The sequence below is a fragment of the Sabethes cyaneus genome, chromosome 2, assembly GCF_943734655.1.
Source record: "Sabethes cyaneus chromosome 2, idSabCyanKW18_F2, whole genome shotgun sequence".
Taxonomy (NCBI): domain Eukaryota; kingdom Metazoa; phylum Arthropoda; class Insecta; order Diptera; family Culicidae; genus Sabethes; species Sabethes cyaneus.
The window spans coordinates 133,402,208-133,425,496 of record NC_071354.1 but is presented as its reverse complement, the minus strand read 5'-3'; the positions used below and the strand labels follow the sequence as shown (position 1 = coordinate 133,425,496).

The 23,289-nt window shown below is 40.4% G+C and overlaps 1 protein-coding gene across 1 annotated transcript in view; it reads left to right on the top strand.

Moving 5' to 3' along the window:
• Positions 1–15,205: 15,205 nt before the first annotated feature.
• Positions 15,206–23,289, top strand: part of LOC128736021 (homeobox protein araucan) — a 68,636-nt gene continuing 60,552 nt past the window's right edge. Inside the window, exons 1-2 of the mRNA XM_053830505.1 lie at positions 15,206–15,319; positions 15,390–15,767. Coding sequence (XP_053686480.1) covers positions 15,206–15,319; positions 15,390–15,767 — 492 coding nt within the window. The remainder of the gene's footprint in view (positions 15,320–15,389; positions 15,768–23,289) is intronic.

Sequence of the window (23,289 nt, the reverse complement as noted above, 5' to 3'; positions counted from 1 at the left end):
AATCGAGCCTTTCCGGTATTCGCCGGGGAATCCTCGCGGGGCTGCAGAGCTGCGTGTGTTTAATTTCAAGCAATACCTGAATCAACAGCGAACCGTGGAGTGGAACTTTCTGCTCCCCTGATGGTTTGCAGACGCAGAGTAAGAAGTAAATTCAATTAGAACATATTTCTGATATGTCACATTTTTAATTCTCGGTGGCGCGCCGAGAGAGCATCTTTATTCCTCGGGCCGTGGTGATGGCTTGCGGATGAACAGGCCTGACTTCACATCCATTTCGCATGGCTCATTTCGTCTTAAATTATAATTAATTAATGAGATTTTTTGTTTCTCGCCTCTGCTGCTGGTCTTCTTACGCCGCGGTGGTCGCAAGCGGAAGAGGCAGGCCAGAATGGGCGACGACACATTTGAAATGGTACGCATTACCGTCTGTTCTACGTGTTATGTCCCGCGAATCCATACCTAACCATACGCTGCACAGAAGGAATGGCAACATATGACACACAATGACGATGATGTTGTGCTTGCTCGTCGTCCGCGGAACTTTCCTGGATGCTGATGATGATGTTACGCGCCAAGATTCTTTAATGTCGAAGCTGTTATGGTTGTCATCATTGCCTGAGTAAGTCAGAAATTGGGTGCAAAGATGTGTGATGCGAATAATTTCACAGTTTGTGGAAAGGCTGATTTTTTGTTGCCCGCTGCTGCTGCTGCTGTTGTATGTTGTTACCTTCTAAGGATATAGAATACGGAATGGAAAGAAGTGATGAAGTTGCAGAACGAAAGGTGAACGGAAGCGCCTGTGAGAATTAGTCAAACAAGCTGCCGAATTGGAACATGCGAGCAATACTCGACGGAACACGACGGCATATCGTAATAACGGATCGAATGGAGTAAAAATTCCCTGGGGAAATGTTTAACGTTTGTGATTGTGATTGAAACTTGAATGGATATGGACTATGAATGAGCAACCAATACCAGGAACACTGAAGTGATAATGTGCTTCAACGGATGCATGCAAACTTAGTCAAGATGTTAACTGAGATTAGAGATATTTTCTTCTAAGTGATTTGCTTCTCGTTTCATCGCACAAAGTATAATATCAACCGTCAGTTCAACCGTATGCTTTATAAATCATTGCAACATGAGTTTGGAAACTGTCATAAAAAGTGCCAGACCACTCGAAGTGCCGTATTACTTTTTAAATCAGCTGCACCAAATTTTGTTTTAGAATCTCAATAAATTCATCAGTCTCTCAATGCTTGACCAGCTCAAAAGAATAAAAACCTCTTAAACTTCACTTTTCACTCAAATGAAATTCTCCCCTGAAATCATAATTCCCGTGAGTAAGTATTTGAAATTTCCGAAATGATTTATTATGTTTCTGTTTGCACTTCTTCTTGGCTGCTCTTCTGCACGTTCCGCGTTGGTGCGAGCCCATGACACTGTGAGCTCGCAGCCTCCGACAACACGACGCACAGGGATGAACTTTTCAACCTTCCAATGTGCGCAGAGTGCAAAACGACGCTTGTCCTAACTGCCGCCTGTCCTCTCGTTATCACAAATTCATATTTTTCGGGACTCGTCATCAATATTATCGCCGTGAGGCCCGCTCCCAAGGCGCACTGGCTGTTTTCAATGGAAATACACCAACTATTTCTTCCTGTCCGCACATTATTCGCCCTTGTAAATATTTCGGGGAGCTCCCCGAATGCATTATTGAATAAGTGGCAGCCAGTTGTCTCAAACGCTTTTCAAGAAGTACATAAATTTCATATCCAGGCAGGCAGTCCGGTCCTTGAAATGCAAGCAATGCCAAGGTTTTTTTGCGTTCTTCTCCGCTGAAGAAGAGTGTGCTTGAGACAAGATAGATGGCACTGCGACGCATCACAGCAGCAGTCTATGCAGCAAGATTCAGAATAGGACCAAACATCATGCCTTCCTGGAACGTCTCAAAAAAGTAGCGAAGAAATTTGTGAAACCATTTAGGTATGTTCCTCGGAAACTGAACAGAAATTATAAATTCATAATTTCAAATCGTGACGCGTTGCTGGTAATTTTTACAACCCTATTAAGGCTGCATACTGTTAGAGCGACAATTCCGAGGAGTCCGCAGTAAGATAAACGGTAAGAAAGTCGCATTCAGAAGAGACTGGAAGTGACGTGCAGAAGGATCCTTATGAATCTTTGGACAAAATCGATGGCTATTGAACATAAGCGTGACTGGTGTCTGACCATGGCAAAAAAACGTAAAAGATGATAACAAACTACGAGAACGAGACGAGCTGGAAAATATGAATAAAACAAATATGAATTCGCTTCATGAATTAATAATTCATAACGTTATAAAAATGTTGAAGTGGATGTCAATAATTTATAAAGTAACATTTTTTTCTTTATTGCGTGATGTTCAGATCTGCTTGTAGGAGAACTTTTATTGTTGGACTTAATGATTTTATATCCTTACCATGTTTGGATTTGCTGTGCCAGTACCTTACAGTGAGGGAAAAAAGTGGTATCATTCTCATAGGAATGTCGTGATTATGCTTAGTACAAACAGAGTTCAGCGCCACGCCAGAAGCGCCAAAAGTGTTGTTCGCTGCTCACGTATCACGTGAGAATTGAATTTTCCTACATCTATAGACGAGTCTAAGAAAACATAGTTCAAGATGGACTTTTCGCAACGTAAATGTGTCAATTAATCTTTTTTAGACTATCACTATAATCACAGTGTATTATCAATGGTTTCGTAGGCAAGCTTTGTGACCTGGATTTTTCGTCGGGTCATCGTTCTAAATCACACTTTCCAGCGATACACGTGTAAGGAGGAAATAAATGTATTGTTTATTTATATTCCTTTTTTCGGTTATTCATCGGTCTCCGGAGAACACCGACCGACGCGCCGCAATTGACGTGAAAGCAGAGCAGCAAATGGTGCTCAAAATGTCATTACGTGCGGATGAGATATCGGTCTCGTCAGATTGGAAATTGATTTTGCACAGAGATTTTACGCTTTCCCTTGTGACCACTCACAAGGTGGTGCATATGTGATTGTCGGTTTTGCGAAGGCTAAGCAAACAGCGAAACAGAAAGAAGGAAACTTTTCTGGCAAGAACGGGACCAGCAGTGATTTAAGCATTTGAATCGTAATAAAGACGTGAATTGACTCAGTGGGAAATAATGCTATTTATGTCGAAATTTCTCAAAATAAATTCAATTGTGGCTGTCTCGTTTACTTAATATTAATTTTAAATAAATACAGGTGTTGTGGAAATTGACTTTCCGGCTATTTAGTCCGTCCGCTGTAACTCCAGCACAATGTGCAATTTTAGCGCACCGTGTAGAGCGGCTACACATTCGCCCTAAAGGGCTGTTCGTTTCGAAAAGGTGCTACTCATCTTGCTAGCAATGATTCTTAGCAGGCCGGTTCTCTTTCATTCAAAGGATCAAAAGCCGAGGCGCCTTTGATTTAGCTTGTAATATACCACACGCATACTCTTAAAGGAGGAAATCCATTCATACCAAGGGAGATCGAGCGAGCAGTGCCTGCAAAATGATGAATTATCCATTTGTCGATAGTAATATTTATATCTCAATTAATGTAATTTATTATTTATTATGATTTATCCACGACACCGATGGAGAGTGCCAGGCAGGCGATGAGAAGAGGCTAAGGTGAGAAAACAACTGACAAGACTGGGCCTGAACGAGGATACTGGACTGGAAAGAGGCCCAGCAAGCGTTGGCTACTTTGCTTCTAGTCGAAAGGGTTTCGCGAACAGATTGATCGAAACTAGCCTCAGGACCGAGAAGCTTTCTGATCGGTGCCCATAAATTCAGTCGCAGTTAGCAAGATTCGCTTACTGTAATGGCCCACTCGCTTGAGAAAACGTCGACGGCGAGCGAAAATCGCCGCCGGGTGCGATGGTGGTAATAATAATATTCGCCGAAATTTATTGTTGTTATTATGTACGGTTTCAGTCAAAAATATTATTATGGACGACGACGGCAGCGAAAAATTATGTAAATATTTATGGAAATATTATTTAAATTTTTTAGTTGCAGAGGCACATGTTATTCAGGTGCCAGTCATTCTTTTAAAGTCCAAAACGATTTTGAGCTTTAATCGATCAAATCTGATCTGAAGTATATGTGCCCTAAATAAGGTATGAATAGGATAAATTTAGCAGGAACCGATTAGAGGTAAATTTTTTGACCCTTATTAATTAAATTTGACGACTAAAAATGAAGGTGTAGAGCGGTTGATAGACGGCCGAAAAATAGACGTCTTGCGAAGTTTATCGCTCCAAGAATTCATGAAACTGAAGCGGACCCTCGAAACGGTAACGATTCAACCGGTGTGTGGACAGAGTTAATATGTATAGTTCAGCGATAATGTGGAGTTTGGCAGCAAAAACGGTCTGTTTTCGAAAACTGAGAAGGACCTAAAGAGAAAAATAAGAAGAGACCGCAAGGGGGCTACACGGCAGATGATGATAAATCATTCCCTTGTCCTCCGGAACCTGTCTGCGAATCCCGGGCATAAAGTCGCAGTGCGTTCATGAACGCAAACCTAAAGATGAAGAAAAACATTAATATATCGCTCGAATGTGAGATGAAAAATATTTATAAAACTTTCATCACATCAAAAAATGATATCATTATCGTTGAATGTTATCAAAATATTTCAATAAATTGTCAATAAATCGATTTATCTCAACAAATTTATCTTACATTTATAATGTATGACAGTAAGTTGGAGTCGTTCTGATTTATTTCCTCCTGTCCGCGGTCCGTCCGTGCCGGGTGCCGGGCGGAGAGGGTTTCTTCTTTCCTACGTACGTTCATTTTAGGCTAACTCGATGCGTGAAGTTGACGATCCGATGTATCCGCAGCGATCGTCACACGCACCGTGCGCCGTCAATGGCCGGTCACCCGATGGACCGGAGTGATATGCTGTCGCATCGATCACGGTGAGCCAGTGAGAGAGAAAAAAAAACATTGCAAAACTGGACCAGAAAATGATATGTGTTCTAGACATCTTTGGTCGGAGTATATAATAGCCGTACTTCCACATCTCATGGAGATATGAACTGATAACATAGCCGTACCGTGCTTCGCAGAAAGTGCATTTTTATTCATAAAAGTGATTTCTTGCTTGATGGCTATGCTATGGCGTGGAATCCTACTACTGGTTTGTTACTGAATCATTTCTGATCCTGATCGAAAAAAGGGCGGTAAAGGCCTAGAGCGCGCTTTGAAGGTTCAATGAGAGTTTTTCTTGGCTTCCAATCAAACGATTACTTCGCGTACACTTTTGCACCCAACTGGTACATTATTCGATTAAATCAACCCATATAAATTATTTAAAAAATATATTTTTCCAAGTTCTTTAAAAGTTACAGCCAATCTACATCATTTCAATTAATTGCAATTTTTGGCTTACCATATTTTAATAAAAAATAATGTCGATAATATCGATGCACATCCAAATTGTGTTTGAACGAATTTTTCCGTAGCTACTTGAATTGAGATGCAGTTGTTGTTTTTTTGGCAGGTTTCAGACCAACACAAAGTTGATACTTTTTGCTTTTTTGGAGATGAACGATTTCACGTTTCCAGCAAAGTATGAAATACGCAAAGGACTGCGGAAAGTAGCCTCGGGGCGCAAATACATATGCGATAGGTATTATCATCATCGTTATGTTTATGATGATATTATGAAACTCTTTAGCTGTGAACGATTACTGTTATTCTTGCGATTTTATTGCCAAGTTGGAAAGAGCAGTGCGAGGTGAAAATTTGCGATGCAAATTACCGTCAATTTTGGATGCCGAGGATTATGTTCTTTAAAAAATATGTGGTTTTAAAATTTGGTTGGTTAGTGATGGCCGGTAAAATTTTGTAAATGTTCAAAATTAAGCACCGATTCGCTTCTGGAAGTGATTCCGGTTAAAATGTTTTCGCCCTAAATTCCGACCACATTTCATCCTGGGGGTGAAGTTGGACGCAGTCTGCCAACGGCAATGATTGATTGTGGCACAACTCTGAAGAAACATAAGAGCACGGACTTCCCACGAAAGGGCAGACGTGATGCTTCGAAGCCAAAAGAACAAAAAAAAAAAAAGAAATATCAAGGGGTGTTTTTGACATGTTGTCACCATACCGTGTGGCATTTAGCGCTTATTTCCAGCTTTCTTCGCTCGCACTCAAAGCTAATTACTAGCCGAATTGTGAAGCGCGGAAACAAACTCCGCCTGCTGGCAGGAATGACTACGACAGCGAAAACGAAGTTTCGTGGGCGACTATCTAAATTATTTATGATGGAAGGTGCCTTCGAGAGTGCGGAGGAATGCCCCGACAAACACCGTTCGCTTTGATTTAGCGCATTAGTTTGCTCCCGAACTCACAGAAGGCGGAAAAGTGACTCGGGTTATAAAGATAAAACCTATAATTGTGCGGTAATTTTGTCCATGCATTACAAGAACGAATAAACGGTAGAAGCAATTAAAGAGTACGTCAATATGTGTACCGATGAAGGGACATATTTACTGAGTGGCTCATTAGGAGACAGTAATGATCATTACTCTAGTTTCAATAATAGCCATTTCACATGCCTACGACAAAGTGAATGTGGATCGGAACTAGTACTTGAGACTAGCTCAATGATGATGAGCTATTAAACGTACTAAACAGTTTCAAAGTGGATATGACCGATCTTTCTGTTTGTTTTGGCCTTGTCGGCAATAAATCATAAAACGCAATCATATAAATGCAGTAAAAGCTGAGGTTCATTAAACATAACTATAACAATAGCCGTCGTCGTTAAGGGTGATGAGGGAAAAGTAAATATTTAGAATTCGTTTATTTAATTAAACCAAACAAAGATATTAAATGCAAATAGCAGCTGGCAACTCCATTGAAAGCAAACAATGGAATAATTTTCGGGTGATAATTTATAGTGTGCCGTCGCTCTCGTCGCCCGATCGGTACCAAAACAGACCATTTAATAGTGTTGAATTTCCTTTGCCTTGCGGTACGCTTCACCGAGACCGAATAGTACCTACCGAATTATGGTGACCGTTATGGTTTTATGATATTCAATCTGCTGCGGTAAAAACCGCATTTGGGCCATATTAACCATCTGAGGATGGAGATAATGATTACCCTAGTTGAGATATCTTTAGATGACTTTTGATTACATATTTATAAATGAAGTGCCATTGCAAGGTTATAGTATTGAACACCTAATAGTGTGACCACCCTCAACAGGTGAAAATATTTCTATATATATCAGCAATTTTAAGTAATATACAATCAACATCGAAAATTGCTCTGATTTTGTTAAAGTAATGTGCACTTGTTATATTTTGAAAATTTTAAACCCGTATTATTCATTACCCCTTAGCTCCTTTCTGAGTTGAGGTGTTCCGAAATATTATCGTTTTTTCCAACCTTTCTTTCTTTAAAAGTACATAACTTTTGAACCACTTATCCAAGTTTAATAATCTGCGTACTAAATGAAACGTTTTTCAACGAGCTTTTTAAAAGTATAAGAAACTGAAACTCAAAGTATCTCATGATTGACAAACCCTTGAAATTACTTGCTTTTTCGTGCTTCCAAGGCGTGCAGACCGAAGGGATCAATATTCTTTATATTTATTTTGCAAAGCCAAACATTTTCTGCATTACATTTCAGAAATTGAGAAATGTGTAACCTTTGTTGTATCAATTATATGATCTAAAGAAATAAAGTTACGAGAATGTAATGGAGACGCATGTTGTTTTGTTTTCAGCTACAATGAAGCGGATACTTCTGGTAATAAAACGTGTAATGGGTTGTCTTTGGTAGAAATATTCGTTTCATTGAAGGTAATAACAAATCACTATGCGTCTCCGTTGTATTCGCGTTTTTTTAATTATATCCGGAAATTTTAAAATTTTTGTTACATTTGTACAAGCTTATCAGTATTCCAAAAAATACAAAATGTGAATGTTTTCTTTATTTAATTTTTTTTCATTCGATATATAGACCAAAACTATATCGGGTTGTTCAATGGTAGGTGAGAACCGAACCCACGTCTCTCGATTGTCGGTCGTCGTGTGATACCTCTACAACACCGCCGCACCCTTCTACTAGATAGTCTAACATCTAGTTTTGTTGCGCGCTTCCAATTTTACCATTCCGCACACACACCACCCATTTGCTCAACGACCGGTAATCGAGAGACGTGAGACGCGGTCCGATTCCCACCTGCCATAGAACAACCCGATAAATTTTTGATCTATATCGAAGTTTTCCAGTTGATCCATTCAATCATTTAATCGTATGTTTGAAGTTAGCTGATTAGAGAATCACACCAATTTACAATCCTTCAACATCAAGCGAACTAGGGCGTAATACAGTAGGCATCCTCAAAATTTCGTTTAAAGATAGGAGTAAATCCCGGTTTAGTGGTTAGCATTCACGCCCAGGACCTGGGTTGAAATCCCAAACCAAACTGTTCAAGTGACTATAATAAAAAAAACACTAATAATTAATCTAAGCTGCCGAGATGCTTTGAGATAATTAACTCGCGACGTAGTTAAGATAATTAACTCGCGACCACAAAACGTCGGTTTTGTGTCCAGCAAAGACACCAAGGTCACCAACTTGGGCCACTCTGCGTAACTCATTTCCATCGATAGTGTAGCAGGCGTAAATCGTGTTTTTAATGCTATGTCAACTCATCGCACACTCTAGTTCAGTGAGCACCAAATAAAGTTTGCAGATCAAATAAAGCTTGCAAGTGACGGCAGTCATCTATATATCCTGTTGGAGCAAACCATTGTTGTCAGGTTGCCAGTGTACGTACATTAACGTTGCTTTAGCTGCAAGTTCAAGAACAACTAGAAAAGAACAGGTTCCACGTTACTGCCTTGGGGAACTTATCGGTAAACACTGGTTCCGAATATAAACACGAAGTACTCTATCACTGAGATGTAAATACAGCCATTCGACTACTTTTGTTCATTTTCAGTACCTGCCATAATTTTTGAATGGTGACCGAACGATAGCCATAAATACGATTACTTTACGAACGTTTGCTATATGTACGAATGCCATAATGTATGCTTGCCATAATGACAAAACCGATTTCTGCTTTTTTAACTAAGTCTATTAGGCCTATTGTAAGCCAGCTGAAAGGTCATGCTAGTTCTTCAATCTTTGAATTGGTCGAAGTGTTGTTCTGGGTCATCATGCCAAAAAATCGAACTATGGCAAACATACATTATGGGTTTCGTCTATTATGACTATCGTATTTTATAGCTCTCATCGATTATGGCAAACATACACTGAGAAAAAAAATTGTCCGTACAGTATGGCTACCAAAAAACAAGCCATACTGTACGGAGAATTTTTTTATTCAGTGTACATTATGATATTCATCTTTATAACATGCGTACGCATGGCAACCCGGACAAGTTGATCACCTGCTTGTATCTATTGATTGTCAAGATTTGGAAGGAGTGGAAAGACGGTGTATTTGCCATATCTACAAGAAGGGCGATAAGCTGCATTGTGAGAACTACTGAACGATCACTATCCTGAATGTCGCTATACAAAGTGCTGTCCCAAGTCATCTTCCATCGACTATCGCCAATAGCCAATAGATTCGTCGGAAGTTATCAGGCCGACTTCATGGAGGGTCGATCTACAACGAACCACCCGGCGGCAGATCCTTTAGAAGTGCCGCGAATTCCGAGTCCCCCGTGTGCCGCATATGATAGTGTAAACCGACAAGAGCTATGAAAAATTCTGGACGAAAACGGCTTTCTGGGTAAGCTTACTAGACTTATCATGGTTATGATGGAGAAGATTCAGTGCTGTGTGAGAATCTCGGGTGGATTGTCGGACCCATTCGAACCTCGTAGGGGACTCCGACAAGGAGGTGGTGTTTTTTGCCTGCTATTCAACATTGCGCATTAAGGTGTTATAAGACGAGCGGCGATCGAAATGCGGGGCACGATTTTCAAAAAATCTAGTCAATTTATCTGCTTTATTGACGGTGTCGACGCTATGCCGGCAGTACATTTGAGGTGGTGGAAGATCAGTACACCAGACTAAAACGCGAAGCAGAGAAGATTGGGTTGAAGATAAATAAGTCTGGCGAATTATAAGCTGGCAGGCGAGACCGAGCGCGATAGGATCCTCTATGGGCATGAAACGTGGACATTGCTAGAAAATGACCTACGAGAACTTTCGAACGGCGTATGCAGGCGAAAAATGAATCACGAGCTCGCGCGTCTCTACGGTGAATCTAGTATTCAGAAAGTGGTTAAATCTGGACGGATACATTGGGCAGGACATGGTGCAAGATGCCGCATCGAATCCGGTAGGAACAAGACGAAGAGGGGTACAGTGAGCGAGGTGGCAAGACCAGGCGGAGCGAGATCTGTCAAGCACTGGGTGCTCGCGGAACTGGAGACCAGCTGCCATGAACCGAATTAGATGGAGGAGTTATGTTACGCAGGTCTTGTCATTAGACGTAAGGCCAACTAAGTAAGTAAGTAACTGCAGCCAAAGTAACACAGTTAAAGAACAGCAAGAAAAGCAAAGGTTCCATGTTGCTGCCTTAAGGAACTCTAAACTTATTAGTGAACACCGTTGAAATACTGGATCCGAGTTTTAAATTAAGTACTCTACCACTGAGATATGAGTTCAGCCATTCGACCATTTGTTGAGAAGTACCAAGCTGAGATAGAATACTCCGTAGGAGTATTGTATGGTCAATTCGATCGTAAGCTGCTTTCAAGTCAGTATAGACAAAATCAACTTGTTTGTTACCTTTCATTTACCTTCATTTACCTTACCGGTATGAAACCTTATCGAGTCGTTGAAATGTAGGTAGTTCTTAATGCATATCACACCATTAAGCAAAGCAAAGCCTAGGACATGCTTCGAAGGAGTTGAAAACCCTGATACAAACAAGCACGCATAAAAATATAAAATAATAAGCTTATCACTTACTCAAAAACGATACAGCACAGAAATGCAATGCAGAATACAGCATTTATCAGGGTAATATCACAAAAGTACTGGTCGCGTTGATGAGCCATCACAAGAAAAAAATGTTGGCCGTTCGCTTGGGGTTTTTTTTTGTGGTTGTTTCTGTTTTTTACAATCTTTCTTTGTCACGATTGTCATTGGACTTCATTTTTTCCAGATTTTTCTCTTCATCACGACCTGAGATCCATCGTTATTAGCAACGCGGGTTTTATTGCAGACTTATAGTGGTTGCTTTGACCAAAATTGGTTGTAAAAACCTCCATAAACTGGAATAAATCTGTTTTGGGATTTCTTTCTAGAAGAGGTTTGCTTAATTTTGTTGTCCGCAGTTGGATTCATTCAAATTTTCCTCGTACTTTTTGATGATGGAAATCCTTTCTATGTCTGTCTAAATGTCTAATAATGAAAATCTGATCGAACGAAAATATGTGTCAACTAATCAAATCTTCTTTTAACAACATGAAATTACTCTTCCTTTTAGAATAAATACAGAAAAAATATTCAATTAGAGTTCCAGTTGATGGAATCCCCATTTTCGGACTTTTCGTTCAGCTCGGATTCTGTACAGCATTGAATTGTTTCTTGTTTCCAATGGTTTTTAGGTCTGCTCTCGAGTTTTACTATTTTTCGATTGGGTGAGACTCTGGTGTGTAGCAAGGGTACTTATCCTGGGGTACCACATGCACATTGTTGCAGTCCTACCACTTTATGACCTTTGCCAAATTCGGCCAAAATAGTAAGGAACAAACATATTAGTTCTGGAAATGCAGAGGACATTTTCCAGGCAGTCGTGCACGTAAATTTCCTAGTTGATTGTTTCGTTTTTGCAAGAAATATATCCCTTTTCAAGCCAAAGAAGCCTACCAAATCAGAATCTTCTTAGCGTAATTTGATAGCATCATATGCTTGAAAATCCGCCTGGCAGTTGGCGTATAAAACTCTTGCCAGGAAGCTGTTTGAAGTAGATTTCGTCGTTCACCACCACGCAATAAAACTTTACCAGCAGCATTGTGTACAGCTTCCGGGATTGTGTTTATTCTGGCATGTTATTTAGTGATATACGGTTGTGGATATCTTGTGGGTTGTGGGTTTGAAACAGCGTTTCCCAGTTCCACTTGAAAGCATTGTCCAATCTCCATTTGTCGTCGTCGATTCGATGTCGTTCGATTTTCGTCTGAACCAGCCTTCCTGGTTATGCACGTTCCCTGAACACTGATGTTTTGTCGGTGACAATTGATGTCGGGAGTAATTCGGATTTTCGTGATGCACGGCCAACATTTTGTTAACAAGAGAGTAAAACTGAAATTTTTTAGTCTCGTTTTAAGACTGACAAAACAAATAAAAAAATGAATTTTATTGATCATTATTGTGGCTTGATTGCTTGCAGAGTAGAATGAAATTCATTAAATGAAATGGGAAAGCTCGAAACTATTTTTTTATTAACCATGAAATGCTGTGAAATATTCACTAAAAAAACCTTCAGAGCAGCGTTTCCCAAATGGGGGTTCGCCAAACCTTTAATTCCGCCAGTGGGTCAAAGAGGCCGCGAATCAAAAAAATTTGGGTGCCACTACATTAGAGATTATATAGGTATCTATAGCTCGATTAAAATCAAAAGGTGTTTCTCTTTTTTCACTAATTTGACCACCAGCCAAATGAAATTGGCCCTATATTATACCTCACAAACAAACCTCACAGAAAATCATTGGAAGTTAAACAGTAGTTACACAATGAAAACGCGGCTCCTTACAAAAAGTCCCTGAAGATGCTGAATCGAAAAACACAGCACCATCTTGGGAGGGTTTCTTCTAAACGGTTTGCTTCGGTCGTTTTACTTTTGTTTGTTTGTTTGTTGTTCGGTAAAATTCTAATTACAAATTTTAACTAATTGTCCCGCGCCGCAGCAGTGGTCATGCTTGGTGTGTGTTCCGCCGCACCAAATTGATTTGCATTTTAATTAGCACTTTTTTCGCCTACTTCATGAAGCGTGAGGATTTGGCGACGGTCCTGCTGCTTTGTTGGTTCGTTCCGCGTGATTTACCGGCGTGTCTTTCATCCGAATCGGTACAACCGTGGACCGTGGTTTGGCGCGAGAGGAAAACTGTTTCGTAGTACAGAAGCTTTACGTTTTACGGCCAGAACAACAGCCACCCGTGCAATCTTCTGATATTCGACTGCTGCTATTCGAATGATTTGCCCAGTCGGAACAAATACTTTAATGTGCGGTGAAATAACATTCCGTTTGCTATTTTCATGGTGGCAGCGGATTGTATACTGATGCAAGAATATTTTATTGTAACAAGAGAAGCGAGGAACGAGCGAGGCCCAAGGTTGCAAATGTGGGCTAACATAACTATTCCATTTTCAATAATCGCGCACAGGAATCATGCTCCTCTCACTTTCGACCGTTTTCTAGTTTCAGCTTTGCTACTCTCGGTGTGAGGTTTAAGTGGAAACGAATCCAAGCTTAATTAGCACTAAAATAAGTAACAATAATTTGCCGTTCTATTGGCGTTAATTTATTGCATAATGTGGCAAATGGCGAGAGCTTCTCTATCTCCTCGAATCGCATAGCAGAAACAGGTGTGGATTTAGGTCGAATCCTTCTGGGACCGTTACTTTATGTTCGTCTCAACTCTGTCGATTGCCGCTGTTTTCTTCTCGACCGTATATCGTATAGAATAAAACAAATAAGCTGAAGAGGTGTGGTGCAATTACGATCCTTTTTTGCGCGATCGATTTCCTGACACGAGCAAAATTGGAATGAATTTATACACTTCTATAAGTGGGTTTCTATGTAGCGGTATGCTACGATGTTGAATCTATAGCAGGGCTATAGGATGCAATTATGCACTCGAAACTAACTCGCTGTACGTTCTGCTGGGTACAATGCTTAGAAGATTATTTTGTCTAGGCCCCAAAAACTCGCCGAACATTTATTGAGTAATACAGAAGGACAGTTTTGGTAATTCTCAACTTTAATCCTCTTGTTTGCCCCTTTGTGGCAGTGGTCATATTGTGAATCATTTGTTCATATTTTCATCCTCAAATCATAATCTTCTATACCCTACGATCATGGCTGTATTTTTTACCAGCGCGCTGACGGTTGTCTTTATACCTACATATTTTTTGTTAGTGCGGATAATATGTTTGCTTATTAAAGACGACATTTTTGAACATAATTAAAAGCTATAGAGCATCCGAGTTGACACATACAAGAATAGAATTAAATGTTAATCTCATCATTTGTGCTTCCTCTTATGTTCACTAAATGGATCTTGAGAGAAAGAATTATAGAGCGTAATAAGGAGCTTGTTGTTGGTCGTGATTTTCATATTATGCGATACATAAGTAGCTTTATCAGCTGCTTAAAAATTAGGTAGGAGGCATATATCAATGCTTGCCCCTCGGAGCTTGTGTGGCTGTTATGACAGAGAGTTACGGCATTTTTCAGTCACAGTGCCCGTACGCTCATCTTACTAATCGTCAAATCGAAAATCCTTTAATCTCATTTAACTGTAAATTAACATATTATATGACAAATATTAAAATCAAATTGACTATACGTTCTATCATCGGGTAATTTGATACCTTTGTACATTGTCATCTCTGCCGAGAACCGAGAAGGGGGAACGTTCTGCTTCGGTTGTCCCATGGCTGTCGGTTTGCTGTCATTGCCTTTCAAGTCTCTGTCCCACTCACTCGTTCTTGCCCATTTTTTCGGGTTTGTCGATTGTATCCATCGACCGCTTTTTCCGGGGGATAGAAGAAGAAACGTAAATAATGAACACCGAGTCTCTTCGGTGCGCGCAGTGTTTGTATCTGAGATTACGGGGAAGGTGGCGGACAGGCACGGGAGTCCAAGAAGGTCAAACCCCGGAGATGCCGGTTGACTCTTCAAAAAATCGACCATTAGATTCATTATTTATTTAGCCTGTTGCGGCGGTTGTCAGTTGCTTTTTTTTCTTTCTTTTGTTTTTTCCTCGTTTATTCGGTGTTTTGGGGGAATAGAGAAGGTTCGATAGTAATTTGGATGAGTGGAGCCAACTTGTCAATGCTTGGGATGATGATGACGATGACGACTATTATGGTGGTGTTGAAAGATGAAAAGACAATATTTGAGGATATATTAACACTTGAAATGATTGTTACGGCTCAATGAGCAGAGTAGTGAAGAAATGGCAAGCGCGGGATCACGAAGGCGGGCTTAACAAGTGGCATAATGTGATTCGTGGACATGAAGACGATAAATTATTTAATTTGAAACTGTGGGTTCGCTCGTGAACGGGCTACAATCGTGATGCTAAACTGTTTATTAAAACACTTTCTCTCTTCTTTTCAGTTGTTGGTTGGTGGTGGACAGACGACAACAGCCAGTTCACAATCGCCTATCTCGGCCACAAACGCTCCGTCACTGAGCCCGGGAGGGTCGGCAACAGGCGCGCCATCAGGTGCCTTAAGCCCCGGGGCTGTCTCACAAACCTCAAACAATGCGCCACCGGCAACTTCCTGCTGTGAAAATGGCAGACCCATTATGACCGATCCTGTATCAGGACAAACCGTATGCTCCTGCCAATATGATTCAGCGAGGCTAGCGCTGTCCAGTTACTCCCGAATACCGACTGGCAGTGTTGGGGTCTACGGTACACCTTATCCCTCAACCGAGCAAAACCCGTACCCAAGCATCGGCGTAGATAGTTCAGCATTTTATTCACCTCTTGTAAGTATTATTTCGACTCTGTTGTTAAACTGTAAAAAAATATTCGCTGCGGATGCATAAATACAACAATTTCTGCCTGGAATACAAATTACGCATGTGGAAAATTCCGCATATAACATCTGCCCAATGCACAATTCAAAACTAGCATCTATTCAATAGTACAGCACGTAAATGTGAAGGCCATGTATGATGGTGTGTACTTAATTAATTAATGCCACTATACTGATCGTACTTTTCCTTTGTCATCCCGTGTGAAAAAATCCGTTATATATGAAGAAATGTGCAGTATGGCAATCCACATTTGACAGATGAGAAATGTGGGAAGCGAAGATACGCTGAAAGCGTATTCTTGGATCATTGGAACAATTGACGTGGTGTCAAACCAAAAGCATTTAGATGTAATTTTTTCATAAGTAAAAGGCAAATGATTCCTATTTCGTCCAGCGGTAGTGGTTCAAGAGCTATAAACGCATTACGTCGCGCTTTTTAGCGAAAGAAAGATCTTAAAGATTGAACGCTTTTTGAAATATTGTTTGGTTTAGTTTAGTTTGTTAATGTATTGAAATAAATGAAAGTGGCTACACTCAGCGCTAATAATACACCGTGAGCTGAGTGTGAAAATCAAGTCCGAGTTTTCTAACGCGTTCAGCAACATCTATGGTGTACCACAGGGGAGCAACCTTGGACCACTGATTTTTTTCTCTTTTTATGAGTGAACTGTTAGCTCTCTTGCCACCTGATTGTCGGTCTTTTTATGCTGACGACGAAAAAATCTTCAAGGTAATTGAAACGCACTCCGACTATACATATTGAACTGCACCGCTTTGCGGACAAATCTGAAAATTGATGCTCGAGTAACATGCTTACCGTCAGCATCTCAAAGTGCTTCGCCGTCTCCTTTCACCGTAAAAATAAGCATATAGCTTGTAGCTACAACATAGCAGGACATGGTTCTGGCCACTAACGGAGTAGATCGAAATGCATATATGTATTTGATACAGATTCTCAAATTGTATAACCATTTTTCGTGTGTAATTAATTACGTTTACGTACTATCAGAAAAATATGTACTTTTACTAATGCCTGCGATCAAAACGTCCAACTTACAACGCAAATTGAAAATTACGTTAATTTTCAATGTTCGTTTATAGCCTATAATTTAAATGTATGCGTTGTAGTTGTAGGTTTTATTACTAGAAAGCTTCAGTTGAAGAAATTGAGATTGAAGCGAGTTACGTGCTCTCGTGCTCTGTGTATTCCCACTTGCCCCTGGATACCATATAAATGACAAGTAGGTTCACCATTTCATTATATTGTTTGGCAAAATAAATAATTTTCTAATGGTTTTTTCAAGAGTGAAAGTCATGAAAAAATCATTGGCAAGGTATAAAGATTCAATTTGTAACGCATTTTACCTGCCAAATGGTTCCCAAATTTTACTACGCCTTAAAACCAAATTTCTTTACCAAAATGGTTTCTGAAATGATCCAACATCTAAACTCAATTCAACTTTTTGCAAACACCGCAAGTGATAGTTACACAACTGCAAAGCGTAACTCGGTCGCCATTATTATCCTGTTGAACGACGCACAACGTGTTGAATTCTTCGCGTCTTTACGGTCATCGGAAAAAAGTGCTCATAGAATTTCGATTTTGTATGCAGTGCACGGATTCGCGCTGCGAACACGAATGCCGGAGGGAAATGGCCTGATCCGTTTTCCTTTAATCAAAGTGGTTGAGGAACGATACTGATGATGGGAATTAAAGTGACTGGGCAAGTTAATTCCGGCTTCTACACACACAGCCTCTTCTCTCTTCAGTTTCATGATGTCTTTCCGAACGTCGTTCTACAGCTTTCATTAGGCCGCACAAGATAAAACGTGTTGCAAAATAGAAGAAACTGTATTAAACCACTCACTGCCCGCTCTACCGTTCCATTAATTTATCACACACAGCATCATCATCATGATTCATTTGGGATACGCACTCTCCTTACGGTGTATTGCGGTTATTTTCGCCGCAAATCCGGTTCAACACCGGCGGATGGGTGGATAAAAATCGATACTGGCTTCGGTGAGTGGATGCAAGTTGAAATGGCCGACGAATTTGTTGAACATGAATGGTGCGAATACATATTGCTCAAGAAGAAGGCATTAGTATTTGACAAATATTATCCATTTTCCTCTAGCAGAGTGTCACCGCCTTATGGGAGCGGGAACGGGATTGCGGCGGGAGTACACTTATGTAAATAATTTTCTGCCGTTTTGAGATTGGTATTATCGTACCCATCACAAACATGTTTTGAAGTCAAATGAATGATAAAGTTCAACTTGGTTACCATTTTATGCGGATCATTCGCTAGAGAATTTTATGTAAAAATAGGATTTTCTCATTTAGATTGTTTCTAGGTATTAGAGAATAATTTGAGATGTTAAATTTTTTTTGGCTTGGTTGGAAAAGTTCTAAAGACGTTGTTAATGGTTATGAGTTTTACCCAATTAATGTCTCGATGCGTATTCTGTTTGGTAATCTGATTTTATTCTCTGTTATGCATTTAATATCAATATTTCAATACTTCCGAACCGGACGAATATCGAATTTTACGCATCAAAGATTGGTTGTTAGATGGTACGTTGCGTCAACTTATTTAAACACTTGTTTATTATTTTTATTTGATTTGCCTGTAATATAAATAAAGCGCTCTGACCTCCACTATTTGGTGATGTCCGATAGGATTCCACTTGCATCACCTGTGTTAATGTGATGTACTCAGTCCATGACTGTCTGCCTATCAGTGCCTTGAATATTCCGCACTTTCTAGATCTTCTTCCGCATGGTTAACTACAAAATGCAGTTCAAAGAAGGACAGTACTTGCAAGCCCTCGTTAAGTTTTTTCGTCTCGTTCCCGTAGGATCTGTTGCGGTACTCTTCTGGTGTACAGATATAGGATGTTATGCTTGAAATAGGTACTTGGTATGGTCATATTTTTGGAGGTGACGGAGTCGTAAGTCGGTGTGCGTAGAACTTTTCAATAACCGGTTCGAATTTCTTGTCCTGATAAATTTGGGCGCTATGATTCAAGAAGTGAGCAACTTATTTCGAAAGGTTGGAAATAAGTCTTCAATATTTTCCAACCCTATTTATGAGGACACCTTTGTCATATATCATTTGCATCAAATAAACTTAATCATTTCTTATAGACTTGTTTGTCATTGTGCCAAACATGTAATCATTAGGCGTGGTTGATTCGTTTGGGCAGCAACTCTGAATTTCAAGCAATTTCCTCTCGCAGGCGATGCTTTCCATTTATAAGCCATTTTTATCATCTCAAAACAATAACGGTATGATCTATCGACCAACTTTCGATGTATCCCGGACTAACTAACTAATTAATCGCACCAATTCAGATCATAAACATGCTCTATGCGAAACGCAACTTAACCGTGACACTTGATTGCTTTGAACATCTGTTAAAGCGGATAGTTTCTGCTAAAAATTGAAAACCATTGTATAATTAGCGGGTTTAGTAAAACGGATTGTTTCTGCTGAAAATTGAAAAACATTGTACAATCGGATAATCTGGAACATGATCTGCGGATCGCATGCGTAATACACGCATCTGTAAATTTGTTTCACCATCCACTGCCGTAGGACTATTTTCCATCTCTATACTCTGATTTGTTTACGATCGACGATAGCCAACTCTTTCCTCCGCCGTAAGGAGGGGCTGGAATTATCTTTTAAGATTGCGTTAGCAGTGCAAAATGTATATAACTGTTGCATTATATAGATCACATTAGAGCACCCGGCTTGATTCGTTACTGCGTAACATTAACTCAAACTGAGCGAAATAGATTATTTCGTTTTAGTAGGTACTTACAGTTCGTCAAAAAAAGTATTTGGACAGCATTGAATAAATTTTCCTTTTAATAATATTGCTCAAAACTTTCGCAAGGAACACTTATGAGACTTATTTTTTAGAACAGTTTAACTAAAGGATATTTGTATGTATGGCAATAATTACGGATAAAGTATTCCGTTGTGACTTGTGAAGAAGGAGTCCATATGGTTTGAATTTCCCAAAAACGCAGTCAAAAAAGTGTTTGAATAGGTTACTGTTAGTTAAATTAATTGTACTTTTTGGAATAAAGTTAATCAAGCTCATGGTTCATACGCCTGCGCCACTCTCCGCTTTCGTTTGAACTGCGATAAAACAGTCTGCAACACCTGGAATGTAAGGTACGGCAAATGCACGAATGTCTTCCGCAGACAAAGTTACACTCTCAAGCCCGTAGAGGACTACCTGCAAAATTAGTATATTGTACATCGTCAGCTTCGTGTGGTGGCGTATGCTCCTTGATTGAAGCGTCTTGAGGAGAGGACAAGTAGGCACGATTTTCTGGTTAAATGCGTCAGAGCCGGCGTTTAACCCGGCAAACCCGTGCGGTCGCACGGAGCCTCGCGCTTCAGGGCAGCCTCGCGCTTGGCGATGACTAGAGAAAAATTTTAAAAATTCTAGTGGACAATCCCTGACTATATGAAACGCAATTGTCTGTTCAGAAAAATTTGTATGATTTCCATTGTATCCTTTCCTATTTTATTTAAATTCAAAGTGTAAAGTGTTAAGAATAAATCGATGGAATTAGGCTTCGCTGTTTTAGAAAGTGTCGTTAGATAATGTGTCAAACGACTCGACTCTGCTTGCAGTCGACTTTTTACGGAGCCTTCAATCAAATGGGTACTTGGCTCTTTTGAACCAATGAAATCTTCAGATCAGAATGGTATTCTACGCTTTTTCTTTATTTCACTTTGGGACACATTTCGGAGAATTGTGGGAAAGTAGGCAGATACCTAAAGGCATACCTAAGGCAGATAAGAAAAAGAAAATCATGCATAAGTCTTTCAGACCAATAAGTCTGACATCAACGCCTCTCAAGTTGATGGAGAAAATCACGGATAACTATATCCGCAATGAGTTTTTAAAACTCTCCGTTGCGTTGAAATCAACATGCATACCAACACGTAGTGACGTATGCGTAGTGACGTTAATTGAGAAACCGCTCAAATATCCTTGTCTTCCTTGATATTGAAGGCGCTTTTGATAACACGCCCTTCGCTTTAAGTATTACGGCTGTAGTGTGGCTCTCTTTCAAAATGGAAGTGAGCACGCTATAATGAGCTAAATTAAAGCAATGCTTTCTAGCAGAGAAATCACAGCATCATCGGCAGAGACGCCGGTCAATATTTTGGCGATGAAAAGAAGTCCACATGCAGTCCACATTCTCTGTTCCTTGCTTTGGTCACAACGCATTCCTTCACAAGTTATCGTAGCTTGGTTATGAGATTATTGCTTTTGCCGCCAACATAGTACTTATCGTCAAAGGAAAGTCTAACGCAGTGAAACTGGGAGCTATAAACATCACCATGTTATGATGTTTATAAGAATGGCTTAATATAAACCCCACAAAAATAGTCGTTATACCATTCACTAGGCGAAGAAAACATATTGTTACTATGTTACTATGTACCCCCTATACTGATGTCTTACTGTCAGGCTGAGCTTCAGTAATGTAGTCAAGCTCCTCGCAATAATTCTGGATATAAATTTAACTGGGCTCCACACCTAGATTACGCTGTTAAGAATGCATCTGGTTGGAATCAAATACAGGGTTGTTAAACAGTTAAACAGTGAACTGCGCACAATCAGAGAACTTCTAACTGGACACAGTCCCGCTTTTTATCATTTAAAGGCTATTGGATGACACCGACACCTGCCGCTTGTGTAACTCTGAACTTGAAAGGTCAGGGCATCTACTCTGCAATGGCGGGGCTCTTGTTCTATCTAGGCATAACTTCTTCGGAAGTTTCCTTCTCACTTCATATAGTTTTGTCCCTACCAGTCCAAGCAGTGTATGTGTGCGAAAGATGGAATGCTTGGACTAGTAGGGACAAAACTAGATCTGAGACTAATTAATACATGGGTGTGGTATAGTTTAAATGCATAAAGCACTCGAGTACTAATCGTACAAACTAAACCCAATATATTTTTTGCCGCAGATCGAAACTTGCCCAGTATTCAGTCTAACATTTTTCGCACCAAACGCTCCTCTGCTTCAATCAAAATATACAAAAAAGCCTCACTCCTTAATCTGCACAGGGCCTCGTGCGCTGTAACGCCGACTCTGACGTCGTTTAATTCCTTACTCATTCTTTGAAATCATTACCGAATTATTGTCGGTGGAGAAACTACCTACGGATTGGTTGGATGGTCTCATATGCCCTATTTACAAAACAGTCCATCGACTCGCATGCAGCAATTTTCGAGGCATAACTTTCATCAATTCTGCATACACAATTCTCTCTCGTAGCCTGTTTCTCAGACTGAGGCCATTGCAGGAAACCTATGGTGGCGAATACAAGTGGGGTTTTTGAGAGGGACGCTCCACGACGGACCAAATGTTCACTTTGCGACAATTCCGTGATATATTTCACTTGCAGACGCACCATTTGTTTATAGATTTCAAAGCGGCGTACGATTCAGTGACGAATGTAACGATTCAGTAACGAAATGAGCTGTGGTAGATTATGCTTGAACATGGTTTTCCAACAAAACTGGTTAGGCTGATACGTATTACTCTTGATGGTTCAAAATCAAGCGTCAGAATAGCGGGTGAGACATCGGATTCGTTTGTGACGTTAGGTGGTTTGAATTTGCTGTTCAGCGTTGCATTGGAAGGTGCTATTCGAAGGGCAGGCGTGCAGAGAAGCAGCATCTTCATCATCATGAAATCTCATATATTTCCAAGGGCTTGCGGATGACATCGATATCATCGGTGTTAACCGTAGCGCTGTGGAAAAAGTGTACACGCTCCTTAAGGTGAAAGCTGCGAGGATACGCTTATCGTAAATTCTACCTAAAAAGGATATGGTGGCTGCTAGAGAGCGTGCTAGTCTGTTGGAAGTGCGGTGGTGATAGCTGGATATACTTTTGAAGTGGTCGATGAATTTGTTCACCTTGGTACGTTAGCGACATGTGGCAACGACGTGAGTTGTGAGATAAATTGGCGGACAGCTGCTGCCAACAGGGCTTTCTACGGATTACGTAGCCAGCTGAGGTCTTGTAGCCTGCAACTCCGTACAAAACTCGCGCTCTATAAGACGCTAATTCTTCCGGTGGTACTCTACGGCCACGTAGCGTGGACGTTGGAAGAGAGCGACCGACGAGCTCTTGGCGTTTTTTAGCGTGAGATCCTGCGATCAATTCTTGGCTCCATATTAGACGAAGGAGTGTGACGCTGTCGCATGAATCATGAAATATACCAAGTATACAAACATGCGGATATTGTGAGGCGACTAAAACACGGCAAACTGCAATGGGCTGGCCACGTAGCAAGGATGCTGGATGAGAGATCAGCGAAAACAATATTTAGCGACGATTTTGAGGTAAACCCCGTACCAGTTGGATGAGCGCTGTTGAGGTGGGTACTAGAGCAGCGGGTGTTAGGGACGACTGGAGAGCGA